Source organism: Oreochromis aureus, linkage group 15, assembly GCF_013358895.1.
Source record: "Oreochromis aureus strain Israel breed Guangdong linkage group 15, ZZ_aureus, whole genome shotgun sequence".
Classification (NCBI taxonomy): domain Eukaryota; kingdom Metazoa; phylum Chordata; class Actinopteri; order Cichliformes; family Cichlidae; genus Oreochromis; species Oreochromis aureus.
This window is the reverse complement of record NC_052956.1, coordinates 11,971,776-11,999,595: the sequence shown is the minus strand read 5'-3', so window position 1 is coordinate 11,999,595 and position 27,820 is coordinate 11,971,776. Positions and strand designations below refer to the sequence as shown.

General features: G+C 40.0%; 1 protein-coding gene across 1 annotated transcript in view; it reads right to left on the bottom strand.

The window, feature by feature from the left end:
- Positions 1-27,123, bottom strand: part of akap12b (A kinase (PRKA) anchor protein 12b) — a 48,552-nt gene extending 21,429 nt beyond the window's left edge. The window contains exons 1-2 of the mRNA XM_031727655.2: positions 26,831-27,123; positions 2,003-2,078 (exon numbers count right to left, since the gene is read on the bottom strand). Of these exons, the coding sequence (XP_031583515.2) occupies positions 2,003-2,078; positions 26,831-26,965 (211 nt within the window). The 5' untranslated portion in view covers positions 26,966-27,123. The remainder of the gene's footprint in view (positions 1-2,002; positions 2,079-26,830) is intronic.
- Between the last annotated feature and the right edge of the window lie 697 nt (positions 27,124-27,820).

Genomic DNA, 27,820 nt, shown 5'->3' with positions numbered 1-27,820 from the left:
CGGAAAGATTCCTCTTCTCTTCCTGTCTCCCACAATGCATTGCTGCCTTTATCAGGCTGCGCAAGAGGAAGAGCGCTGCTGGGATGTGAAATCTTCCATACCTTTTGCTCCTCTATCTTCTCTCTCTGTGTATTGTGTATCTCTCTTCCTTTCACTCCCCTGTTCTCTTCTAATCTGTAGCCTTGAAAGTTCTTCAGAACCTCTGATATTTTCAGTTTTTTGTCTTTTTTGTTTAGGTCCAGCTTACTGAGAACACCAGGTGGAATGGGGGCAAATAAGAAATTCTTTTTGTTGTCAAAACAAAAGACAAATTTGATCTCTTTTTTTAAAGAATTATTATATGAATATTGAGTTCAAGTGGATCTGCATGTACATTTTTAACTTTAAATCATTCCGATTTGGAACAATTAGCAGGATGGACCCCGGATCTTAAGCCTGGATATAAAATAGCTTCTGGAGCTGAAAAGTGAAGCCAAGTGCTTTAAACCCAAATAGTTGTAACGGCCATCACAAGGTGACTCCTCTGGCTTTAAAAAATCCCAAATTTAAAGAGGTTAAGGATCAAATTACCAAGTTTTTCACTTGATCTGTGACCTTCAGTACATACCTTCCTGATGGTCATGGTCTTAACCGCTAGTTTAAAGACTTATTTAATAAAATAAAATAATAAATCAGGTCTTCAGAAACAAGCGAGTCACTTGTGTTCAAAAAATGTAATTATTTTAACCTAAATGAAATTATTTGGTTTTCTATAAATGACATAACTAGTCAGCAGTTTCTATTTGTGCACAAGATCCAAGTACATCCAATAAGGTAAACATCTGAATACCCTCTTTTCTGCTCTATAACTTTCCAAATAGTAATTAAATTAGAGTACAGGGCCACAGAAGCAAGTACTTTCCCAACAGAATTACTCGCTCTAGTCTACATGCCACATCATCTCATACAATCTGTACTTCTGCACTGAGAAGGGTATTGGGTTACTCTATGGATGGACAGATTTGCTTCATTAAATACCTTATTAAATAGGTTATTTGACAGAGTGGTATGTGACATATCTCTGTGTTTTAAGTAGTATAGGGTTACTCCTTCCCCTGGGCCATAACATATTATGAAGTGCACAGGTTGCTTTGTGCGGGGCCCCGGGTCATGGCCTGATAAATATTTAAGGAGGGTGTACGCGCCCCTGCAGCCCTCCCAGACTGAGTGGGACATGATAGAGCATTAAAAATAAACAAACGCAGCTTTAGTGATGGACAGGCGCTGCAGGAGATGAACAGAGCAGGTTGATGCACATGTTAAAACAAATTTACACAGTTTATTACTGTTTAATGTTTTTAAAAGATAACTGATTTACAATTTCCTTAGAATATCTTTCAAAATAAACAATTTCTCTTTAGTAGGCCTGATTTGTCAGAAAATGACAAATCAGGCTTACTTCTGTATAAAGAATCTTCTGTCAATCAATATTTTTATGTTTTTTTGGGGAAATAAATAAATGTTACTCTTAATTTTGTTGAACAAAATAGTTAGATTTCTGCCATTTTTCAAGAGCTATATGTATATTCACAACAGTAGCGAATGCAAGTTCAGTTCGAATCCCGTAAACTGCTAAGCTAAAGATTAAAAAAAGAGAGTAAAGGAGTATCTTGGTATGTGGGCATGTGGGCATGTGAGAGCGAGTGTGTGCGGCTCCAGTGGGAAAAGCTCATGTAGCTGTCCCCTGTGTGTTGACAAAGGGATTAGGTTAGTATCAACTAGATCATGCAAAGCCATGAAGACATTTGCACACAAGAATTCTTCACGCACACACACTGAAAGCAGACCTCACACAAACAAGCTGACCTTCTGCTGCTGCTTAAGACATAGTACAAAACCCCAGACACAAACACGCACACACATGGTCACCGCTTAACCACATTCACCAAAGAAACAGCTCCCAAAGTCACACACAGAGTAAATAAACACTCCTGGCAATACAAAAATACACACGCTTACACACCTTCTGCTAGCGTGTTGTCCTCCGAGTGTCCATTCAGGCTAGTCATGCTGGAGATTTGTCCATTCTTCTGCAAAGACTGAAAAGAAGAGCAAAGAAAAACAAATAACAGTTTAACATATGTGGATACACATATATTTCCTGTGTATATCTGTTTTCCGTTTGCTAAGCATAAAGCTAGCATCGGATATAGCAGCTTAGCTTAGCACAAGCTAATATAAAAACTGGAAGAAGGGGAAGCATTTACTCAACAAGTTACACAATCAAACTTAACTTAAAGAAACTTTACAGATTCTTTAATGTTGCTTATGTTTTCTCTGTGGTCACTGTGAAGCTAATGGCAGCAGGAGACTCGTTTAGCTTTCTGTAGCTTAGCATAGAGACTAAGAATAATTGGGCATGGGGAAAAACTCAAATACACACCACCAAAACCTCGGAAGCTTTCTAATTATCAAGCGTTATAGTGTTTGTTTAATCTGTAAATGGGAAGAAATGTAAAACAACAACTGGTTTAGCAATAGAAACTGCTTGCTGGAAGTATTCCTTGGCAGCAGGCTGTCTGACCACCCACAACATTTGTTAAACTCCCCATAAAACCACAGACTGTAACAGTTTGTTTATGGATTAAGCAAACAATATTCAAAATGTTATTCTAAGAGCTTTCCAGGTGTTGGTATGAGAGTGTTGGAGCTGTAATTTAGCACAGCAAGCTGTTTTCATTTGTTTCCTGTCTTTGTGCAAGAAGAAACCTCAAGCCAGTTTAGAAATACTAAATACCAAAGCTAGTTTTATGGGTGAAATGAACAAACCAGAGTTTGCTGATGCTACTGAGCCATTTTTTTTAAAGTGTGGTTACATGGTATGGTTACATGCTCCTTTTTTTATTCTTAGTGATTCATTAAAAATCGGATAGTAATGATGTAAAATTTGGGTTTGAGTAAACTAACCTAATGGCCTCTTTGCTCAATAGCCTCTCATTAAATTAAATTAACATCAAATTCACTGCACTGAAGTAATTATTTTACAAAGCAAACAGTGACCAAATCTTGAAAATAGCTACAGTAATTCTTTAGTACTCAGAAAAAGAAAAAATACACCAAAATCACAGTAATAATTTACTGTTTTGTTTTGGGGGTTTTTAAGTAGCTCTTCCTGCTCGTTCTTTGTATCTTGGACAAGTGTGTTAACAAGTTAACAACACACAGCCGGGCTCACAGGACTCTTATCTGAGGATCTGAGCACTGACAGTTTTTCAGGCTGCCGCCAACTCTGACTGACAGGTGGACAATTGCAGGCAGGCCCAAGCTTTTGTCCTTCCCAGCCTGGGGAAAAGGAACCAGAGCCTCCCCACTGAGGTGCTAATATAACTAATGGACAAGTCAGGCTCTATTCCCGAGTTCTCTAGGAAAGCCCTGAAAAATGACACCACGAAGGAAACAATCTGCTTGGGACAGGTCAGAGGGATGAACTAAAAGAAAATGGGACCAGATTAGGAGAGTGCAGGGAGAATCAATCATCAGCTGGAGGGATGACCTACATGGTGGTGTAACCACTTGGTGTACAAGGACAAATGGAAAGGACGAGCACAGCAAGACAGAAATACAGATGAAATTTTTTAGATTTAAATTAATGAAGCTGAAGTTTGATCAGAGAAATTTCCTGCAATGTTAAAGATCAGCCAATAGATCCTTGGCTGACATGGTTTATATTTATGGTTTTATTTGATCTGTGATCTTTTAAAGTACTAATCTTATTTTTCTTTTCTGTTACCAAGAACGCCAACTCACATTTGTGTGACTGGAATCAGGCATCACTATCGCTCCTCAATAATCAGCTTTTAAAATAGCTCAGCAGTTTGTAGGTTCCAACTAATACTGGTAACTCTAGCATCTTAAGTGAAACTTATGACATTTGGCTACATTATACAGAAGATCTAGATGTACAAAAGTCTCATAATTGCTTCTGAACTCTGTCAATACTGCAACCACGAACATTTCAGTACACTGAACTTTGCTGAATTGGTCAAATATCTCACTTGTTTGTATTGGCTTATAATGTGCTGTGAAATCAGTCATCTGAAAACATGTTTACTTGAAAAGCACAATACAGTCTAAGTTTTAATCACCGCCCAGCTCGTACAGCAAAGTTCAGTACCTCGTCGTGAAGTCATGAACAATTTGATTCTTCTTTCACTCGTACTAAAACGTTCATCCATCCAGGAATGTGATACTCGAGTGAAAATTTGCCAACCGCTTGTTTGACTTCTCAGTTTTCTGTACAAGAAGAAAGAAAATTTCTAATCCTTATCTGATTCAAAGGCTGCTCTGATCTATTGAAAAGAGAAATAAATGACTCAAAGCCAACAAATGTGAGTTGTTTTTGGAACTGTGAGGCCTGTTTCACAATATGTGCATCATGCAAGCTGCAATTTGCTGCAAGACATCATTTTTTCCTTTAATTTTGACATCTTTCACCGATTAAAACCCTAACTACAACCAGTGCACGAGCTTTCAAACACAGCTCTCAAAAGTTCAGTTTCCGTGCAACAATGTCTGTAGGATCCCACCGTCTAGATCTGTGTCTAAGGTTTGCTCACAAAACAGGGTAAAAAGAGCATTTATACCCCATTCATGTAAAATGAAATCTTCACTCAGTCAAATGCTTGCATGCAGGGGAGGATGGGTCTGTCATTTTTGTCCTTTTCAAGCCATAGGACCTGTGATCAGATTTAGCACGTGAGCCACCAGCTAACCTCCAACCCTGCAACATTCCCAGGATTCCTTGTCCCCTTCACCAAAATTCCACAGGTCCACTAACACCTGACTCCACCTTCCCCAAATGTTCACGTCCCTTACCCGAACATGGTGGGCAGGGAAAAGTATCCCTAAGAATTTATCCATGTTGGAAAGAATTTGCATCTCATAATTTTGAAATGCAATGAGGGTGGTGGTTGTGGGTGCAGCGTGTCTGATCATTACACAGGAGTAACCTTGCAATTAATGTCTGCATGTCTTTTCATTATCACGTTTCTCTTTTGTTTTTATTTCTAACCCCAAACAACCACAGTTCAGTTTTTACCAAGAACTGCTAACGCTGTCTATCCTTAACTACAGGTAAGAAAGTAAAATTGATTCATAAAGTGTTTTTCACAGATATATATCCACAAAGTTATTATCAAAACAATAAAAAGTGAGAACAAACCCCACAGTTTAGAAAAATAGTGTTAGAGGAGAACTCAGGCTAACAAATAAATTCCTGCCAGATAAATATGTGGAAAAGCTGTTTAATGCCGAGCCAGAGATACCAGCCCAAACCTTAAGCCTATTAAGTGACATAGTATGGTCAAAGGCCGACCTGATACCATTAAAAGATCATCACAGACCTTTAAAAGGGAAGTCTCAGTGGAACTGATGAAGGTAAAAAAATGTAATTTACACAATAAGCATCTGAACTGACTTTCTAGAATTTTTCCAATAATTTGCTAATAAATAGGCTAATTATTACCACTAGAGCTGGCTTCAAGATGAGGTTTACACTATAGTTCAGCAAAATGTTTAAGAAAATTCAATTAAAAAAGTAAAAAGTTTACATTTAATATAATATCTAAAATATTCAAATATTGAAATTTTTCTCTGGTTGGGTATATATACACATGAATGGATGGGCATGTAAATTTTGGGAAGATGTAGATTTAATGTCATACTTTATAGAGAAAATAAATGCAAATTCCTATAGAAACCGCAGCGACACTTAACAATCAATTTTAAACTTGGGTTATCTTTAGATTGGAATTTCATCTACTTTACAAATCTCTGACCTGAACCACACGAGCAAACAGATGATATCTTAGGTTTATTTTGCATCAAATTAGTCTCAATTTTACTGTTTATGCCTTTTTTTAATCTTACCCAACAACGATGCTGAGCAAGGATAGGGCTTCTTTTTGTCAAGGTTTTAATGTCATATGAAAGGTAATACTATAGGAAAGACATGCAGTAATGTCATATTAAGTCATATATAAATTCTTGAAGATTGAAATTTTTCTTGGTATTAAAGGAATTTCGCTTGCGTTTCATTATTGCGTTGAACTGAAAGTGAACCGGTCCAAACACTGAAAAGTGGTGTGACGCCTGAGTAACTCTGAATTCCTTTTTCGAGTGTTTGGACGCAATCAGTCACCGTTTCACTGCCAGTTGTGCATTTTTTGATGTCTGTCTGGTCAGCATGGTGTGCCACAAAGATCTAAAGACAGACTTCCTGCTGGGGAAAAAAAGTGCACAAGGAATGGTCACATAACGAAATGTCTGCTTATGAAAACAACAGCATGGAAAAAAATAATCTCCTGCTGTTTTTTTTCCATGCTGTTGTTTTCTCTTGTCTCGTCTCCTGTGTAATATGATCGGATTTAATTTAGCCCAATGAAAAACATTTGAGAAGTCACATTTCCGTCTATGGATAGATTCGATTATTTTTGCCGTCTAGAATGAGACCGCATAAACTGACAAAACAGCAAGATAAGACACAGTACACATGGATGCATATGTTTACGTGTAGTATTCATGCGGTAGGGTAACACAAACTCAGAGAGAGCGAGTAGTAGTAAACACCTCCTTCCTCTCTTACAGCCCCTTTCACCACTTCTAATATGTTCCTGGTCTCGTGTTCATTTATCACAAGCGGCCTAGCACTCACAGAGTGATTTCATCTTCCCCTTCCTTTTCTTCAGCCTCTTCCACTCGAGGGATTACACATGCATTAAGCACTTTTTTCTTTGCAGCACACCTGCTGAGTCACCATTTACACTTGCAAAAAAAAAGCTGCAGTTTATTTGAATTGACCTGCACTGGCAGATGGGCATGATGTCCAACATATATCAGAAACCAAAGTAGAGATCTGGTGACTGTGGAGGTCATTTGAGTACAGTGAACTCACTCTCATGCTGAAGAAAGCAGTTTGAGATCATTTAAGCTTTGTGACAGAAGTCAGGCAACCTTTTTCTATTCTTTTGTTGCCTAATTCTGGTGAGCCCGTGCAAACTACAGCCTCTGTTTCCTGTTCTTAGCAGCAGAAACGTGGTCTTCTGCTGCTGTAGCACATCTGCATCAAGGTTTGACATGTTATGTGTTCAGAGCTGGCTTTCTGCATACCTTCGTGGTAATTTTGAGTTACTTTTGCCATCAACAGAAAGCTCCTGCTCATGGGATATTTTCTTGTTTTCAGACCATTCTCTATAAATCCAAGAGATTGTTTGTGGGAAACTGCCTTTAGTGCACCTTCATTAAAGAAACAATTTAAAGTGTAATTAGTCTGTGAAAGCAAAAGGATTCAGAATAGATTTTCTTTGTGTTTTCACTTTTATCCTCATTTTATCTGTTTTTTTCTTATTCCTCTTATCTGCCTCTTTCATTTACTTCTTGGCTGCACCTTTGCTCATTGGCTCAAGGATAGAGACAACCTGCTGTCTTCTAAATCACTTCACAAAGGGCAACAGAGGAGATTTATATCCTTTATACAGAAAGCAGGAGAATGGAGCTAATGGGAAAAAAAGAGGGTGCCACCAATGGCAAGTTACGTCTTAAAATCAAGCATGTAGTCTAAGATGTTAAGTTAGGTAAGTAAAGTTTGATGACCCTCCTTTTTTGTTTAAATCTCCAGATAAAACAGTCCAGGGATGTCTTTATGATGTTATCTAACAGTCTACAGTTAAATGACCCTCGAATTGTTGGTGAAATTGATTTAGGAGCTCACATGTAGAAAAACAGCAGGATCTTTTGGGTTTATAGTCTGGATTTGTTGCAGCCTAATCGAAAACACCTGTTCTTTTGAAGCTCTATTGCAATTTATGCAACAAGTTAATATCAAGTCGGCTTAAAAGCTTGAAGTCTTCAAAGACCCAGCTCATACAGCCAAGCAATGGATGAAAATAGCTTTTATTGGACTGAATACATTTTGAAATCCTTGTAGAAATAAACAGATACAGTAGGCTAACATTTTCAGTCTCACCAGGAAAGTACTTATAAATGTCAATCATAACACACAGTAAGGATAAAGTAGACATGGCAGTAAATTTACTCCATCCAGCCTTTATGGTCATTTTGTTGCCATTACTACAATTATGCAGTAAAGAGGAAAACCTAGCCCAAATATTAAGAAGTCTTCTAACTGTCTGGGTGAATGGCTGTGCTGAAGTTTAGTAACACTAGCTAGGATGTCAGGATTATTCTCAGAGGGACACATGCACACAAAAGCAAACTGGGCGAATGAGATAACAGGCTTAAAGGCTCCCAGTGGGCTCGTATTTTGCCCGGGATAGTTAACGCGACAACCTCTGACCTCCGAGGTGTGGAAAGGGTCTCTGAGCAAACGAAAGGGGGATGACACGGGCAGAAGGGGCGACTGGGAAACACGGAGACAGGAAAGATAAAGACCGGGGTTTTAAAAATTTCCAGTACTTTTTGTGACATTTCTATCAATTCCCACCAGGAGGTTTCTGGGGGCCATGACACCATCATGTCTGCCCTCGCTTACGCCCTCCCTCTCTCTTCATGTTTCTTCACCCCTGCCAGCCCCCAAACTATTATCCCTGACCCCCACATTCAGTACATACCAAAGATCAAAGCCTGACAAGACCCCCCGACGAACACTCTCGCTGATTCCACATCCCATTAACTCTGCTCAGGTGCTCAAACTCAACACCTGCACCTCTGTGTGGTTTGAGGTGAACTAACAAAGCACTAAATATGTCTAATGTTTCTGGGGATTACAAGGTGGAAAGGTTTTTCTGCCCTCTTTCACTCCAGCTATCTCATCCACTTCTGCTCTATACACAGAGCAGAAGTGGATGCCACTTGGAGTATATTTACTGCAGCTTTCGGGAACCCATCCGTTACCATAAATCTGTCAGCTTTTTCCCCCAGCAAACACACAGGCACAAGCTGTATAAGGAAATAATTCCCTGCTCCTCATGTTTGTAAGAGGGCCAGTGTGTTTTTATGTGCGATGGTGTAGCTGCCAAATTTTTTTTTCTCTTTTCTCTTTAATGGAGGAGGGTCACATTCAGTCTTGTGTTTGGCTGAAAGTCTAAATTAAGTTTGGTAAAGACCTGCAAATTGAAAAAAATATAATTTAGACGTTCAGAATTAAGTTAGTCAAACTCAGTAATATGCTTTTAAAACTTGCTTTGGATTTCATCACCTTGAAAGACCTCACAGTGTGAGAACAAATGAGTGCATTCGGGTCAAACTTGAGTGAAAATGTGAATGTTAGACTTAATTTAAATTTTGCAAGCTAATGCCTTTAGTTTTGCTGGTTTAGTGTAGTGGTGTCCAAACCCAGGCCCCGAGGGCCGGTGTCCTGCAGGTTTTAGATGTGTCCTTGATCCATCACAGCTGATTCAAATGGCTAAATTATCTCCTCCACATGTCTCCAGAGGCCTGGTAAGGAACGAATCATTTGATTCAGGTGTGTTGACCCAGGGTGCGATCTAAAACAGCAGGACACCACTCCTCGAGGCCTGGAGTTGGTCAAGCCTGGTTTAGCGTATGGAAGTTTTGCAGACACGTGACTGCTAACCATGTGACATTAACCTGTCAGCCACTTTGGATGTGATAATCACGGTGACAATGTAGGATCAAGTGGATTAAAGCTCCAGGTTTAAAGATCAGCCTGTTACCATCTGGCAATCACAGGTCACGGGGGAAAAATGAGTATTCCCCAACTGGTTGCTGGTGGTTGATGGCAGTTGCTGAGAAAATGATTGGGGTGAGGGGCACACATTTGATCATAAGTACATTTGGATCATAATGGAGAAATGTGAGTAACCGACTGGTCTCTGGCACAAACCTTGTGATTGATTTGGTTGCTACTTTATTACTGCGGACGCCTGCAGTTTGCACGTTAGTGGCAGACTTGTCTACAAACACCGGTCATCTGCTTCCCGAGGCGTAGTGAAACTGTGAAAAGTGCATCACAAACTGGAAATGCGACAATTTGCCTTCAAAGTAAAAGCTGTCTCTTTTGAAACATGCAAGCTGCAGCTCAGAGGGACAACTCTCACTCTGAATGCAAACCTTCGCCATAGTTTGCCCCACATTTTATCAAGTCTTTGTACTACTGGGCCAGCAGTTAGTGAGGTTTGAGATATAAAAAGAAAATCACTCTCACTGTGTTAGAAAAAAGTCGGATCCCTGACATTTCATGGAAAACTATACATTTCAGCATGATGAGCGGAAACTGTATGACATAAAAAACGAGTGTTTGCGAGCTCTGGCAGCCAGGCTGGTACTTTCTTCACTTTTGGAGTCTTGGTCTGTTTGTATTGTTCTTTAATCATCTGTGGCCAGCCTTAAGTCTGGTGGTCAGAGGACCCAGCTGCAGGATTAAAAGGCATGTGAGGGAAATAAAAGAACTGCTTTTAATTTGCCAAAAAAGTCAAAGTCCAAGACAGATAAACTAAACTGGGAACTAGGAATGAAGCACGAGGAGCCATACAAGAGATTTAAAAAAAAGAGCGGTTTTCCAAATTACAAGAAACACGGGGCGCATAAATGGATGACTTGACAAGAGGAATAAACTATAAATACACAGGGGGATGAGACACAGGAGAAAGTAATAAGTGTTGCATAGACAATAAAGAAGGTAGAAGAGGGGGAAGTAAAACTAGAACAATTCACACAGGAAACAAGCTTCAAAGTAAAACAGGAAGTGACAAAAAGACAAATTAAGACATTAAGATTAAAAATAAGACGAAACCTAGCAACTATAACAAATACATTAAAAATCAGTGATAACCATACAGTGAATCAGCCCTCTTGAAGTGCTGATTTCTTACCCAGCAGTGGCTCGCCTCCTGCTCTGCCTGAGCAGCAAGATTTAAAAAAAAATTAAACACTATCTATTGCTTATTTTTATTTGTCTGATGACATGAATCCACAATCAGCTAATTCAAATAATAATAGTACAGTTAGAGCTGCAGTCCTCCATCATGCTCTGTACTCTGTAAATAAAGTTATGTGTGGCCAAAATGTTTTGCATTTTAGTGTCGAGGGAGAAATATGTCACTTACAGCTTGCAGGCCCCACTTTACCAAAAAACAGCAAAGCTGTGGTGTCCCTGACCGCAGTGTGGCAAAAAAAAAAAATCCACTGTTTGTTTACGTAACAGAGAAAATAAAGAATTTCCACGACTCAACTGTCACTGTTACAACCGACGATTGTCTGAAATGTATCAACAGCTGGCTCCACTTATCCTCGAGTGAGTCCTCTGTGTAGCAAACACTGCAGAGTGGGTGAGTAAGAGGACAAGCATCTTGTGATCAGGGTAAAAAGTGGAGATGAAGACACCTACTGTAGCAGAAACTATACCACAAAGGCAATTTTCGAGGCTTTGACAGGTGCTTATACCGCCTGTCTCTCTGTGGCTACAGAACTCAATACTCTGAGGATTTGGGTGTGGCTGGACCATGAGGACATAATAAAGGCTTCACAGAAGATGCTCCCTTCTTCATGCTCTCGTGCTCATTCATTTTAATTTGCAATTTATTTGAAACACTCCCTTATCTGTTGTGCAAACATGCAATATTTTCAAAGAAGGGTGTGGTCCTGGAGTCAGAGATGTGAATGACCTGCAATTTGTAAAATATTTAAACTGTCTTTGCTGGTTTCTAGGAGCTAAAACGCATGACATGCTTGCTTATAACAACCAGAGCAGCAGTGACATAAGCAGCTCATTCAGTTCATGATGCAGCACAATTCAGAGGTTGTGTTTAGTACAGAAAGATGGTTCTAAGTTTTGTTGTCATTAGCTGGCTGTATTGCACAAACTAAGACTTAAAACCCACTGACAAGTCAAGGAGGCTCTCAAACAGAGACAAATCCAGGACAAATGAATCTCATTTCACTAAAATCTGACTAATACCCGAGGAGGTTGAGTAATTTTACTCATGAAAATGAAAAGTGGCTGTAAATCAAGATATATGGCCTTGACATAGAGCTCAGTTCAGATGAAGATCTAATAAGTGATTATTATTGTGCAAGTCTCCCTCAAATCTGACCAACGCTCCAGCGGGAGCGGGGATTCCTGGGAAATGTGGGGGTGCAGATCCCAGATGGACGCTTCCTCATCGCCTAAGCTCGGTGGTACTGATGACTTAAAAACTGTAACTATTGTTGACCAGTTCTTAAGACCATGATTACTTAACATGATTACTGATGGACTATATGAAATGATTGGATTAAAAAAAACAAAAAACCCTTCCTTGAACTTTAACAAAATAAACAAAATTTAAAAAAGGAAAAAGAATTAGACTATGAACTGGAATAAACATGAGACGTTTTAAGATGAGAAGACAAAATTATGCCTGAAATTAAAATTCGATTAACTGCAGAGTCATAATAAGACCACATCTCTGCTGCATATGCTGCCCGTTGCCAGTCAGCCCTGAAAACCTCATTAGTCTCTCTGTGTGACTGTCAGCTGTATTCAATTTCCGGTTCACATACATGATGTGAGAGGAGGGACCACGGGGACATTGAATTCGATTAATTAAACAAGAAAGGGATAAAAATAAACCCCCAGAACACAATCTTTTCAGTGTGTCCATGCATGCTTGTGTGTAATAGACACAGAGAGAGAGAGAGACATGGGAAAGAGCTGAAAGCAAAGTGACACCAAAGCTGCAGAGACACGCACACCTGTTAGCTGCCGTTTCAGGACAACACACGAGGGCGGGATGTCCTCCTCTACCTACATCAGTGCATCGCTAACCTTTTAACCCCAAGTCTCTATACCTCCCACAATTTGTCTGTTTTTCATCATCCCCACCCCCTCATCTGTGCAGCTTGCTACACTTGAACAGCAAACGGAGCCAAACAACAACAACAGCCTGGCCGCAGTTAAGACCCCCCAGGACACGATCATAATCGGGCCACACTGGCCAGTGTTTGACCCCAGGGGCCTGCCTCTCTAAATGGGTTGAAATAACAAATCCAGCCTCTTTGCTGACCCTCCTCGTCTCACGTCCGATAAGAATTTGAGCTTCAGAGTCCTGTATGAGAAGAGAGGACGACTAAGAAGCATAACATGGTTTTAATTAGCGAGGCACTTAAAGCAGACTGTGTTTTTTATGGCTTTGGGCCTCAAATTACTCCTAGATTGTTGCCCAGTTAATATCCATAAGTTTGATCCAGGTTTTGGCTCAGAAACAACATTCAAGGTCACATCATCAGTGGGGGGCTGAAGGGCCAGACTTTTTCATACAGGGTGTCACTGCGAAGGAGCACAAACTAATCCTTAAAGCGTAAATCTGCAAAAAATGAGATAAAATGGTGAAAACTATGGCAATATCTTCATTTATTATTCATTAAAGCACAAAATATCATGCAGACAGAACAGTATTGTAATATGAAAAGCTGTTTGGTTGTTTCTTAATATGATGAAGTGTTTTTATTTAACACCATAAACCTGCTAACAGGACGTTTGCATTTACAGTTTATAATTTATAATTAAAAAACTGCTTTAGTCCAACTGTTCTTTTGTTTAGCCTGTAAATCAATTTAAAACACTGAGGAATATCGCTACAGAGGAAATGAAAACCTGTTATGTCAGCAGTTCTATAGCCAATGAGAAGATAGGAAGTCTGTATAAAGTTTACTTTGCGTTTGTTTTGGGGTTTTTATGTGTTAAACGTCTACTATTCTAGTCCCTTTCAGGCTACTACTACTACCTACCCATCTATAAAATAAAATCTCCAAATATCCATATACTGTCATAAAATAGATAAATTCCAGTTACTTGTAGTCATGTTCTGACGGTTTCCCTATAGCAACACGTTTTTAACAGCTCACTGTACGGCTGACAGCTGAGCCAGTATGGACCACAGATCCACAACAACAAGTCCGACTGCATTTGACATGGATATCTTGAGGGAGAAACTTCACAGAGCAGCTACAGCTACAAGGTTCTCCAGCGAGCCACTTATTTTCTTTGCCATGAGGTCATAAGATACGGTTTTAAAGACCAGATCATTTAAAACACTGAGCTTTAAAGATGAACGAGTGACAGTTGTGGGCTTGTAATCGCGAGCTAACACCTTCCACATTACAGCCAATTGACTCAGTGTTATATAAACTGATTTATTATGGCTTTAACGCTAATAGGAGTATTAACCCATTAGCTTGACTTGACGGAAAAATCCTTATTTGGGTCTTTTAATTAAGTTTCCTCACATATTGCTGAGTGCCATTTGATTTTAATGCAATGAAAACACACATGTGAGAGAAATTATACGACGAGATCAGCACTGAGGGTGGACTCTGGCAAGAAAACAACCACCTCAGTGTTGGTCTCCTCATCTCGTTACGTTCGTTTATCAAAGATATATTTCAATCCTCAACTCAGTGAAGCTGTGAACGGTTGTTTGCAGTTACATAGTAACACTTTGAGAGGTTTCAAGCAAAACCTTCTCCTATATGTTTCCGATCATTTAGTAACAGCATTTGTGTGTCAAGATACTATTTAGAGTCAAAGTAAGGCAGTTTAATGTATTCAGCGTATGGTTTGGACTAACAGCACCTTTAGTTAGGCAAATAGGGTCGCCCACATTGGAGCTGGACTGTTTTATTATCCTTAGTTTGTAGGCAACAAAATTGTTTTTCTTTCTCCTTTCACCCCCAACCAGTCACAGCAGATGGCTTCATCCCCTACCTCCCAGGCTTTTTCCTGTTAAAAGGGAGTTTTTCCTTCCCACTGTCGCCAAGTCATTTACTCATAGGGGTCATCTGATTATCCTTATAGGGTCTTTATCTTACGATTTAAAGCACCTTGAAGGCACTGTTGTTGTGATTTAGTGCTATATAAATAAAAATGAATTGCACTGACTTAAATTTAAATCAGTGCAAGTGAAGTCTTAAATTGTTGGGCTGGACTTTCTATTTTCCCACACAACCCTCTATAGGGTTTACAAAGAAAGGGCCAAAAAAGAGAAACTATCCAGTGAGCGGTAGTTCTCTGGGAGAAAATGGCTTGACTAGAAGTTAGAGTAGAATGACAGCTTTGAGCTAATGGGAAGGTAACAGTAACTTAAATAGTAGTAATTTTAATGGTAACTTAAAATGAATGCATAATAGGTCAAACCTTAAAGCAGATGGGCTACAGCAACAGACCACACCAGGTGCCACTCACGTCTAAGAAAACGAAAGACTACATATCACACGAGCGCATCAAAATTGGATAAAAGATGATTGGAAAAATTAGGTCTGCTCTGAAAAGCCTCAATTTCTGCAACATTTGGATGGTAGGGTCAGAATTTTACCTCAAATTGCTTTCTTGAACAAAACAATGAGTTACTCAAAACCACAGTCACCACATCTGATGATGTGGTCTCAGAGTAATGTTTCCAGCATCTTGTCGAATCTTGGTATGAAAAATTAGGCTGTTCTATAAATATTATGAGCATTTCACAGATTTAGCATGTTAAATCTGATTGAGGCAGAGGTGTTATTAGACTACACTAAAGATAGGAGTTAATACAGTAAGCACACCTCAGCTGTTAGGATCAGAGTGACCACACTGCCCCACACGAGCGGCTCCGAAAAAGCAGCTGCGCACAGGCTATGACTCACAGTTTGTCCTTCAAATGCCCCTACTCCCACCAGAACTACACACAAACACACACCGGTACCGGAAACACACATACACACACAAAACATGACCTCATACGTCTTCCACTGCGCTCCGTGATGCAGCTAGTGCCGCATCAGGACCGAAGCTGATGAAAAATGGATGTGTTAAAAAGAGCAACAGAAAGGAAGGCGGCGAGCGAGGTGAACGAGTGCAAGAGAGGGAGGGGGGGAGGACAGCTATGAATTATACGATTTTTCTACCTCTTAAAGCCCTAAAAAAAAACCCAAACAACAAGGACTATTTAATGAAAAACAATGCTACTGCTTTGTTTTTTCAAAGCTAAAAACAAGGATGCCATCATCTTAAATACGTGGTTTAATTTCACACTTGTTTATACTAAGCCGCATCTAATTGTTTCCATTAGCCTCATGGCAGATCAGCTGAACCTGTGTGGGGCGTGTGAAAGGACTACAAATGATCATGTCTGTGGAATTTCAACATAATTGCTTGGTTATAAAATCAAAGGGAATACTCTTTTGGGGCTACTGCCACCCATTTTGCCCATTGTGCCCCACTCTGTTTCAACAAACAGGCTGAGAAGCAGACAGCAAAATACAGAAAGCAACTGTAAGTCCACGCTGTGCAGAGCATGAGCTCAGAGGTGTGGGGAAAGATAAAATGATGACTCACAAAGCTGCGAAAGAAGAAAGCAGAGGCAAGGCTGACAAGCGAATCTGGCAAGCTCTTAATGGAGTTGAGGTGGGATGTTAACTGAATTGAGAGACTTCAAACTGTGCAAAAACACATGACTCATGCCCGATGAGCACCACATGAAGGACACTGCTAGAAGAGCAAACGCCTTAACTAAAACTCCTCAAATCAGCCAGATTCCCTGGGTCATGCAAACAGAATTGTTGGATAGGCGTGGCCCTGTAAAGCAATTATACTTTAATCGTATTATGTGTACGATCATAACCTAACTGTGAAAGGTTGTGCATACTCATTAATTTAATGTAATATGTAAATAACACTTTGAAACCATTAAAATGAAGTGATTATTGAACAATCTGGAGTTTTTTAAAATGAAATAAATATTAAATTGCATATATGAGTTTTAATTTGCAACATGTTTGCTACATCTGGCATTATTTATTTATTTTTGCAATTTATTGCTTACAAGTGCATTGTGCAATTTATTTAGATTTTTCTGGAGGAAAACAAAATCACTCTGGCTCAAAAATTTATATATCAAATATGACACACTAGGCGTTCAGGGGACAATAACTCTTGAGGCTTTCCACTCTGCTTTATCTTTGCTTCCACATGAAGACACAAAAATGGGCAAAGCAGTGTTGATAGGCTGCACATATCAGGGATGCTGATGTGGGAGAGTCAGTCCAACATAATAATTGATTTGGGCAGAGTAGCTATAACGGTCCCTGCAGGACAGTGGACAAGACAAGTCTGGCAGGGCAAACCTGAGATATTCAATAATGTATTATCACCACAGGACAACAGTTCCCAGTTCTCAAAACCTCCTCCCAACATCTCCACAGAAAACGAGAACAGAAAAACAGTGTAACGTCTAAAGTGAATAAAATAATTTTCTTATTTCTGGTGACGCAATTAAATTAGACATCACTAACAAAATAGCAAACATGTCCAACACCTGATTAGCTCCATGTCTCTTTTTTTCTGTGTTTATAATGGTTACAATAATAAACGGGCGGTGTCATTATACATGCATGGGTCAGAGGTCAAGTTTTCTGAAAATCTTGTGAATGCGATAACTCGAGGAGGAAGTCACGTAGGTTTTTCAAACTGATACTATAAGGGTATATACAAAAAATCTCAGTGGCCTTAAGTTCAACATGGCCTAAAGGTTAGAGGTCATCTTACATGTAAAACATCCCCAGTTCCAGGGGATCCCCAAGCCTCACGGGGCATAAAGTAATGTACTCCTAGAGTCAGTCCCAGGATAAAAGGGAGGGTTTTATCAGGGAGACCATGTGCCATAAAATCTGAGCCAAATCAAACATGTGGATGAATCTGGAAATAAGGGAGCTACTTGTGTCTTAAAATGACTGCAAAAGCCGCAGTTTGAACGTGTGTACTAGTTATGATCAACTTTAAATGTAAGTGTTCTTCAGTATGAGGTGCTAAAGGCTTCCAGTGTCTAAAGTAGTCTATTGCTTATCACCAGCTGCAGAGAGGCTCCATAATGTAGTGGTTATGCGCTTGGCAAACAAAAGGTCACTGGTTTGATTCCAGTTAGAGACAAATCTATGGAAGCCCATTTCCGCCACTAAAAAAAAAAGTATCCATATTTTTCTCAAAATTTCGACTTATTAACTCGAAATTTTGAGAAAAGTAACTCGAAATTTCGAGTTAGCTCTGCCAATCAGTAATCTACGTGAATGACGTCATTTTCTTGTTACCCGGGAGGATATAGCGCAATGCACACTCAAAACCATATTGCAACAAATTAGCGCTTTCGAGAGTACATTTGCTCATAGTAACAGCATGTGATTCGGCTAATAACAAAAGGATGTCATCATTTGTGAAGCCACGCTGAAAATACTCAGCAATTTGTGCATTCATGACTGGCTGGTAGCTTAGCTGTAGCATTTGTAGCTGAGCGCTTCAGCTTCCGGATAACAAGGAAATGATGTCATTCACGTAGAATACTGATTGGCAGCGCTAACTCGAAATTTCGAGTTACTTTTCTCAAAATTTCAAGTTAATAAGTCGAAATTTCGAGAAAATAACTAAAAATTTCGATTTAGCGCTGCTAACTGTTATGGATACTTTTGTTTGTTTGTCTTTTAGTGGCGGAAATGGGCTTCCATACAAATCGCCTTTGGGGTTACAGCAGGAAGATGTATATTTTTGCTTAAAAATGCAAAGCTCCCTGCTGTTGGAACCCATGGAACGTAGCTTTATTTGTCAGCAACTGCAGAACACATCAAGAAATAATCTCATTTTCAAGCAACAAAAAACGTTTCTTTCTTTTTTCAGTTCATTTGAATCATTTCTTGGTGTGAATGCTTAATGATCTGCAGGGTAAACAGCTTATTGGATAATTAGGTGGAAAAAAGAGGCGGAAACACAACAGACGCCAGTAAAAGAAAAACAAACTAAAAAACAGAAAAAAAAATTATATAATGTTTCAATGCAGTTTGTTTTTACCCAAGTGCTGATGGGTAAAAAGGAACAAAAGAGCGCTGGTTTTTCACGTCCTCAAACACCCACGCCTGTTTTTATGGATCTGGCAGTGTATCTGAGAGATGTGTGAGCAATTAGAACAGACCAATTAGAAGTGAGATACTTCCTGTTTACCTCAACAAGAGCAGGAAAAAAAACTTTTCTAAATTTGATTTCCCTTTTAGAAAAAAAAAACATGGGAGGTTCATTATTTGTTGTAGTTTAATTGTGCTTGCATCTATATTATAATAAAGGAATATAATATACTTACCAGTCACTTCATTAGGTATACTCATTAACACAAATATTTAATCAACCAAACACATTGAAGCTATTTAGTGCATTTAGCCCCCAGTGGCTATGACAAACAAAAACTACCGAAATATGAACGTGGAAGTGAAAAGATAGCCTGTGTCTATCACCTGTAGCCTCATCCTCATTATTCTGCTCAACCTCCAAAGCTGTGGTAAGAACAGGTGTTTACAAAAAAGGTCACTAAGAAGGCTTTTATTTGGACTCATATGCACAAAAACGTGGTATAAAATCATGCCTTGCATAGTTTTAATGGGCTGCATCACCTTTATGATAAAACTCACCGATGTTTATGGCTCTATAGAATTTTTATTTTGAATCAAAATTTGCTCAAAATGGCTCTTTAGATAGTAAAGATTGCTAACCCTTCATATGACATATAAGGCATATGTCATATATAAGCTGTATGATTGCTGCATTGTTTATATTAATCACTGATTCAGTTTAGGGTTACATGAGGTTAGAGCGTATCTCAGCTGTAATTAGGAAAGAGTTGGGGTACACCCTGTACAGGTTGCCAGTCCATCACAGCCTATTTACATCTGAATTTAACCAACAAGTATGTCTGAAGTAAAACCAACATCCAACTGGTGGACATTCCCAGGTAGGTCCCCAATAGATCCTAGTGGGGACCTAAAAGGTGTTCTTGAGGGTTGTTAACGCACTAAAATCTCAATCATTACATGTTACAGGTGTTGAAAAGGGCGTGGTTTATTCCCATCACCGGGGCGGGGAGGTGAAAAGTCTTTTTAGAGACAGACTAATGTTTTGTGCTGAAACTTTTTCTGCCTCGATGAAGCTTCTAAATTTGAAATGTTCGTGTGCAGCAGCCTTTGTTTTCTTCCTTAATATAAAGTTGATAAAACTGCTGAATGAAGCAGGTAGCTGTAACTGCAGAGTGGAAAGTAAATCAGTGTTCATGCACTCACATTATCCTGTGATGGCAGTAACACTCTTTAGCACGTTTCTTTTTTTTTTTTTTACCTGAGCTTATTTTCATTCAACCTCTGTCATCAGTGTTCTTTTAAAATCAGGCCAAAGGGGGGGACTGAGAACACAAATGACTGATTCATCTGCCTTTGTGTCACACTGGCAGGCCCCCCCGTAACTCTCTCTTTCTCAAACTTTTTTCTCCCTGTGTTCCACGCTCGACCCCTCTTCTCATTGCCCACCCAAAATGCATTTCTCCCCCCCCCTCCCCTGGTGCACAGAGGGGCTCCTCGCTTGTCCCCATGCCGGCCCATCCTCAATGGATCTTCTGTCTGACCCCCTTCCGCCTCCCTCTCATCTCTCCCTCCAAACAGGATAATCAGAGCCAGAGCAGCGTCTGATCAGCCGCAGCTCATTACACAGGAACGTACGAGCTTTAATCAGCGCACATTACATTACATAACATGATGTTGGATCATTGGAGTCACCTGCCGCTGCCTCTGCGAGGGGAGGAGGGTCTGACTCCCATCCTAGCCCTCGTGTCTAGCTGGGTATTTGCAGTGCACTTGCTATGTTTAATCTCAAAGTCTCAAAGGAAACTAAAGGAAACACATGCACTGTGATTGCTACACCATATCAGACCTCTATCACTGCCTGCTGATGCATTTAAGAGCATATAGACACCAGCAGAAAAGTTCCTTTTTACTAATCTTGTAGTGTTCACACAGATCACTTAATATCAAGAAGTGATTTATTTAATAAATATTTTTTATTTCAGTGAACCAGTAATAACACAGTCATTAATTATGTTGCAGGATCCCTGCATCCCTTTGCACTCCAAGCCCAGTAACATCCTAAAGCTGAAGCAGCAACCCTACGAACACCGAAATCTTCCAGTGTGCTCAAAGAACTGAGATCCCGCAGTGCAACATTAATTTTACGAGTCCAAAGCCCTCTAAAATCCATACCCATAAATACCCATAAATCATCATGAGACTGAAACCTTCTCCTTATGAACAATGTCCGTACTGTTTCCATGATATACACTCATAACAAGGAAACACTGTCTTCTGCAGACACCACTGTCAGGCTGTACATTAACCTAAAATGAAGGTCACAGTGCCGTAATTAACTTTTCATGTGAGCAGGAGCTCTGAATGGAAGGTGCCTGTGAAAAGTGCTTAACAAATACTTGTGAATGTTCAGCTCGGGAATACATGATAAAGATTTAATCTGTAAAAGATATCATTTCACTCCAAGAGGAATAAACAACCTACATCAGACTGGAACAGCCACCACTAAACGGAGGAGGCCTACAGTGCCACTGATCAGCACCTTACAGTCGGTATGGTTTAGTAGCTTGTAGAATCATTTTCTGTATGACTTTATCAGTATCTCACGCTGTAGTGGAGGAATTTTGGTCCACACTTCTTTACAACATTGCTTCAGTTCATTGAGGTTTGTGGACAGCTCTCTTGAGGTCCCACCACAGCATTTCAATCAGTTTGCAGCCTTTACTTTGTCTGGGCGATTGCAATGTCATGAGTCTTTTCTTTTGGAGTCATTCTGTTGTGCTTGGGATCATTTTCCTTTTGCACGGCTAAACCTTTCGCTGTCAGACAGACGGCTTCACATTTGGACTCTAGGACACGTTGGTATACATGGTCAGCTCAGTGAGTGCGAGGTGTCCAGGTACTGTCAAAACAAGCCTAAAATATTGGCCCAGCCTTACGGGGTTTATTTTGCAGTTTCTCTGAGTATTGCACAGTCTGAATTTGAGATGGATCTGCTTAGACATCCGCTCCTGAGAAGCTTATGGCATTATGTTAACACACAACTGATTAGTCCAGACCAGCAAATTTCCAAAAATCCTGGTTTTTTGCAGGTGCTCACACTTGCATTTGATAATCAGCACCTGGTTTTTACTTATCCTCTTAATTTCTACAGAGGCAGTAAGGAGGCACTTAGTTTTTCAAGCGCAGTCCAGAGAGCACCTCAAAAACCCAAAGGTGTCACATCATGGTCACATGTTACCTCAGCCACTATCAGGGTGCTTACAATCACACAGTTAAGTTAAATGGCAGCACGCTCGATAGTCACAACTAAAGAAGCTTTTCAAATCAGAGCTGCAGAATAGCGATTAGGGATAATCCTCACAGTACCATCACATTTAACTTCAGCTATGCTAATATTTCATAAGTTATATTTCTTTTCATACTTTTGCAAATATTATTACTTTTTTCCATGAGTATTTTGCAGGGGTCTTTCTCTGTAGAAATCCTTCCCTGCAAAGATCTGATGCTCATGACCATCCCGACCCAGGTGATGACCCCTGGAAACTTTTCCAGGCATTGCAGAATCACTCTAATCAATATTAAATAATCAGAGAGCTAAGAAGACCTTTGCTTTAAACAATCTGCTTCTGTGTATTAATCATAAATGTATGCACTTGCCATCAGGTAGCAAATATTCCCAAATTTTGCAAGATTTTACATCTTTATTCCTAAAAATTCAGGCTTAATATATTAGGGGTTTTCAAAAGACGAGCTTACACGTTGTGCTCCGAACAGAATCCAGTGCAGCAGATTCTATATAAGCTTCTGAGGAGAAATTTATGAGACTACATGCTAGATATATTATGTATAAAAGCAGTATAGAGAGACAAACAGAAAGAAGGAGTTGTAGTACTGTGTGATCTAAATTCTTTGATTCTTCATTTTAACTATTTTTTTCATTTGTGCTGGACAAACTTTTATTTTGTCCAGCACAAATGAATGTTTACTTCTTATTTTGAGCCTCTAAGTTCACAGAATATGTCATGTAAACAGCAGCAAAGCCAGCAGAGGTGGGTTCAAGAAAAACATTTTTGCGCTAAAAGCAAAATGTCTCGGAAACACCTACTTAAATTACAAGCGTAATGTGATCGTTTTGATAACACTCGTGAGGTCGAGGAGACGCAGTGGTATGAGCAAGGCGGGCCGTGGCGCTGGTGGAGAGGGAGACATTTCTAACATTCCTCTGTGGAGTGAGGAGGATATTTATCGACTGTGTATCAAGCATGAAGGCTCCAACCGCTACAACCAACAAAGCACACACACGCTTCCCGCTCTCGCCCCAAAATACAACATATTATACAAATGTACTTGAAAATAGACCCTTAAAGATTACATGCTTTGTCTAACTCTGATGTTTGTTCTGAATAAATGGATTTAAAATATCTGTTTTCATCTTAGATAGACGTGTATCACTTACAGAGAAAACAGCAGTTTTCCAGCGACTCCTTTCTTTTGGTGGGATGGTTCAAGTATAAAATACTTGGGAGCCACAGACAAGGTCATGGTTCTCCTCTGTGCTGGACGACACACGTACAAGGTTTAAAAGGAAAACAGCAAGAAAACGTCTGAAGTCTTGACTAGAGGTCAAATACCTGTCAGTTTAACTGACGTGGAAATATTTGTTTAGTCTTTAAAATCTCATTTTCATACAAAACACAGCCAAAGCTCCAGCTTCCGGCTTTTTTAATTAGATTATGTGTGGCTGTTGTTGAGATTTTTATTTGCTGGACAAACAAGCGATTCATTAAAACAAAAAAAACTCTAGGAAGGTTTTAGTTTGAGGAGTTTTTTAAAGACATTATTTAAAAAGTAACAGATCAGTGAATGAAGAAAACAATAGAAACCAGAAAACATGTCAAATATTTAAACTGAGAAAATGAACTATTTTGAGAAAAACCGAGTTAATTTGGCAACAGGTGAGCAAAATGAATGGACATAAAAATGAGCATCTTATAGAGGCTGAGCTTCTCAGAGTTGAAGATTGACAGAGGTTCAACAATTGTGAAGACTCTGATCATCTCATCATCTATGGCGTATAATATCGCAGAAAAATTCTGAGATTCTGGAGAAATCTCTGTGCGCAAGGAACGAGGCTTAAAAACAATGCTGGCTGCCCGTGTTCATCAGGCCCTCAGACGGCAGAGCATTAAAAACAAGCGTGATTCTGACAAAGAAATCACCGCGTGGCCTCAGGAACACTTCCATGATCGCTGTCTGTGATCCAAAAATGCCTTCAGTGGGCCGAAGCTCATTTAGGCTGTTCTGTGGTCAGACAAATCGAAATGTGAAATTCTTTTAGGAAAATGTGGACACAGCAACTTCTTCTACACATTAAAGAGCGTGTCATCAGCACTCAAACGCTTAAATTTCTGATGATATGGGGGTGTGGTAGTGCCTGTAAAATGGGCAGCTTGCACATCTGGAAAGGCACCATCAGTGCTGAAAGGCATACAAAGGATTTAAAGCAACATATGCTCCCATCCAGGTCTCCCCAACAAACTCTTGGCAAAAGAACGAATGAAGAAATTGAATGAACTGATACTTTTCTCAAAATGTTTCCTTTTTTCATTTTAGACATGTGATGTGTTTTCTTTTCAGTGGAAGTGACGTTGAAAAGATTCAGCAGCAACATCATCTCTGCGAGTGGTGACTCTTACTCAAGAACACACAAACCTTGTTTTCAGTGTTGTTTCCATGCGGGTAGTATTTTCCTTTTACTGAACCACACATACTAAACAAACCACTAGAGAAGAAAACATCCATTTACCCATGACTAGAGGCTCATGCTTGCAACAGCGTGCAAAGTGAGCTCGCTCCAACTGAGAGGAAAAGTTAGTAAATTTCACTTTTTTTTGGAGGGCGTAAAAGGTCTCCTTAAAGATCCGTGACTCTGCTCCAATTAGAAATAAAGATCTGTCCTACAAAATCTCATGTTTTTCCACAAATTAAGTAATATTTGATACTAGCTGGTAATAACTGATGTGGAAAAAGCAAAACAGCATGACTGGAAATTTACTGTCAGTGACAGAGACGTAGACTGGGAATCACAAACTGGTCCAACCTGTCACGGTTGAAATCACAGAGAATAACAGATGTATCTAAAACACCCCAGGAGGTTTGAAATATTGCATATCACAAAGTCCCCACAGTTAGTTGGAAATACAATCGAAAACACTGCAATCCATGATGACACCCGAGATAAGAGCTCGAGGCTTGAGGCTTAAACGTCCAACCGCCACACAGACGTTCTTTGGAAATAAACAAGAAGCAACGACCGTGATTCAAATCTGGATTAGATTCTTAATGTACCCCCAACCCCTCCCCCCCCCCCCTTTACCCCCACCCAAGGTATCATGTGACCTCTCTGCTGACCTTAAAGAGACTGAGATGGGCCACAAAATGTAACCTGTTGCCCTCTAATCTATAAAACACTCAATAAATCCAATGGGTTATGTGAGGCGTGAACAGAGCAGAAGGTGAAGACATAAATAGTTCTTAGTAGGCACTTTCCAAATATGCATTCACACAATACTGAGCAACTGACACATTGGTAAGAGTGCAGTGTTTGCAGGATACCTCAGGTGGTGGCAGCTGGACCCCAGCATGGTGCAGGGCTAAAGCAGTGAAAACAGCATATTAGCTTTTTGGAATAGGAATATTTTATGTACTTTTAATTTCAAATGTGGAAAAAAACAGAACAAAAGTTAATGAGAAATAAAAATACATTCATTATCTTTAAATTCTGCACTTTCAGAGGGACTCGGGAAGTGTCATCTGACTTAAATGTGACACTAGAGTTGGAAAACTGCCCAGCTTATGGGAAATGTAAAGCATTTTAATGCTGTTTACTCCTAACAGCTGAGTCACAAGATCAAAGTGCTTGATTTGATTGGATTTCATTTGAAGGGAAAGGTTTAAATAATTAGCTGATCAGTGGGCCTGTTTATTTTTTCCCCATCAGTCATTTCTCAAGCACAAATGCCAAACCTTCTCCTCCAAAAGAATTTGGCGCTAGATAAAAACTGAATGTTCTCATCTTTGTGTCTAAGACTGTTAAAGTGGTGGCATCTTGGGCTTTGAGACATCATAGCAGGCATTTTAACTATTTCCTGTCTTGCAGAGATAAAATAAAAACAGGTGTTTCTTCAGTGCTCTAACATCAACATTGACATTGGACTAACAACACCACCTCTTGAACTGTAATGCATGTAGTTTTAAAATTATGTAATGAAAATCTGAGTATCTATCAGATTTCTGTTTATTAATACATTTTATTTTCTTAGTTTTAATTGTTTGGGGGTTTGTTTGTTTTTTACGTTTTTGTGCCATCTTTAAAAAGATGTGGGAATTACAAAGAACATTGGGATTAATAATTTATGATGAAGTATAAAAATAACTTTTGACAATTTTTGCTGTTAAGGAACATTAATTATGCAATCATCGGTCCCTGTGAGAATCACATCCGTCATTTCTCCCGGTCAAAGCAGGCCGAAAGCGGTCAAATCAATCAGTTCCTACTCTATAAAGAAAAATATGCTCGTTATCCGGGACTAAACGGTGCCCTGTGTGGCTGTAAACCTGGACCAGGCTGAGCTGCTGCTGGCGTTTTATTACTGCGGGACTGCAGACTCGACCCATTACTCAGCAAAAACAGCGTCAGGCGCACATGGAGCTGGTGCGCTGCAGCACATTACTCATGCACACAGCGAAGCACATGATTTGAGGCTGGGGGGGCGGGATGGGGGCGACAGGTATGTTTGCAAACATGTAGGTGAACTCACAATAAATGCACAAAACGACAGCTTTTACAGCTGGAAGCATACGCAGATACAGCCCCCCGCCCCCGGGTCTGTCTCTCTGCTCACCGTGCAGGGGTGGGGGGGTCTTGTTTACTGTGACAGAGCTAAAAAGGCGCAAGTGTCGGCTGTACCTTGCTGTCCAGGACGCTGTCTCCCTCCTGGTGCGCCTTCACTTCTGCGCTGAGATCCCCGGCGGAGGCTGAAGCTGAGGCTGAGGCATCCTCCTGGCTCTTCCCGTCCTGCTGCGCTGAGTTCTGTGCTCCCATGGCCAACTCTTTTCGTCTTTGGCTACTTTCGGTCTAAATAAGCCTCCGCAATAAACGGAGCCAGAGCAGAACGACTGTGTTTAGGGAGCGAATATCCAAAGCGTCCGATGTACGATGCAGCTCCGCCCCGGGGTGGCCTGGATCTGGAGTGATGAAGCGTCGGCACTGGCAAACTCTTTCAGGACGCCCCCACCTCCTGCATCTCCCGTCAGTATCACATGGGGGGCTCCGGTGTGCAGCGGCACGCCTTGCAGGAGCAGAGTCGGTGCTGATGGAGGATAAACAAACGAGGGAAGAGGAGGTCAAGTAATTAAAAGGATAAAGGGCCTTTTCTTCACACGCCGCATTAATCCGTTAGTTTTGTTCTGTTCTGGTAAATTAAATTTGAGCAATTTTAAAAACACAGCAATGACACGAGGGCAGAAATCCGACAAGTTTGAGCAGAAGTTGTAAACATCACCACTGATGCCACTGGTAAAAAGAGAAATTAAGAAGAGTCATTGGGCATAAAAAAACAGTGAAATAAAATCAAACCATGGTGCACATTATTTCTTGATTTTGGTGACAGGAAGCATATATAAGGCACCGGGTAAAATTTACCCGTGCACTTTTACAGTTTGGTCTATGAGTTGTTGGAAAATGACACATTTTTTCCACATTCAATGAGTTTTAAATAAGTCAAAGTGTGAGAAAAGTGCAGACTTATAATTCAAGTGGTTTAACAACAAAAATGCATTTTTTTTAATTTTTTTTTTAGGAATTAAAGACATTTTTATGCATAGAGCCCGATTTTCAGAGGCGCAGATTGAATTGGTCAGCTGACTGATAAGCAGCTAAGACCTCTTCCCTTGTTGT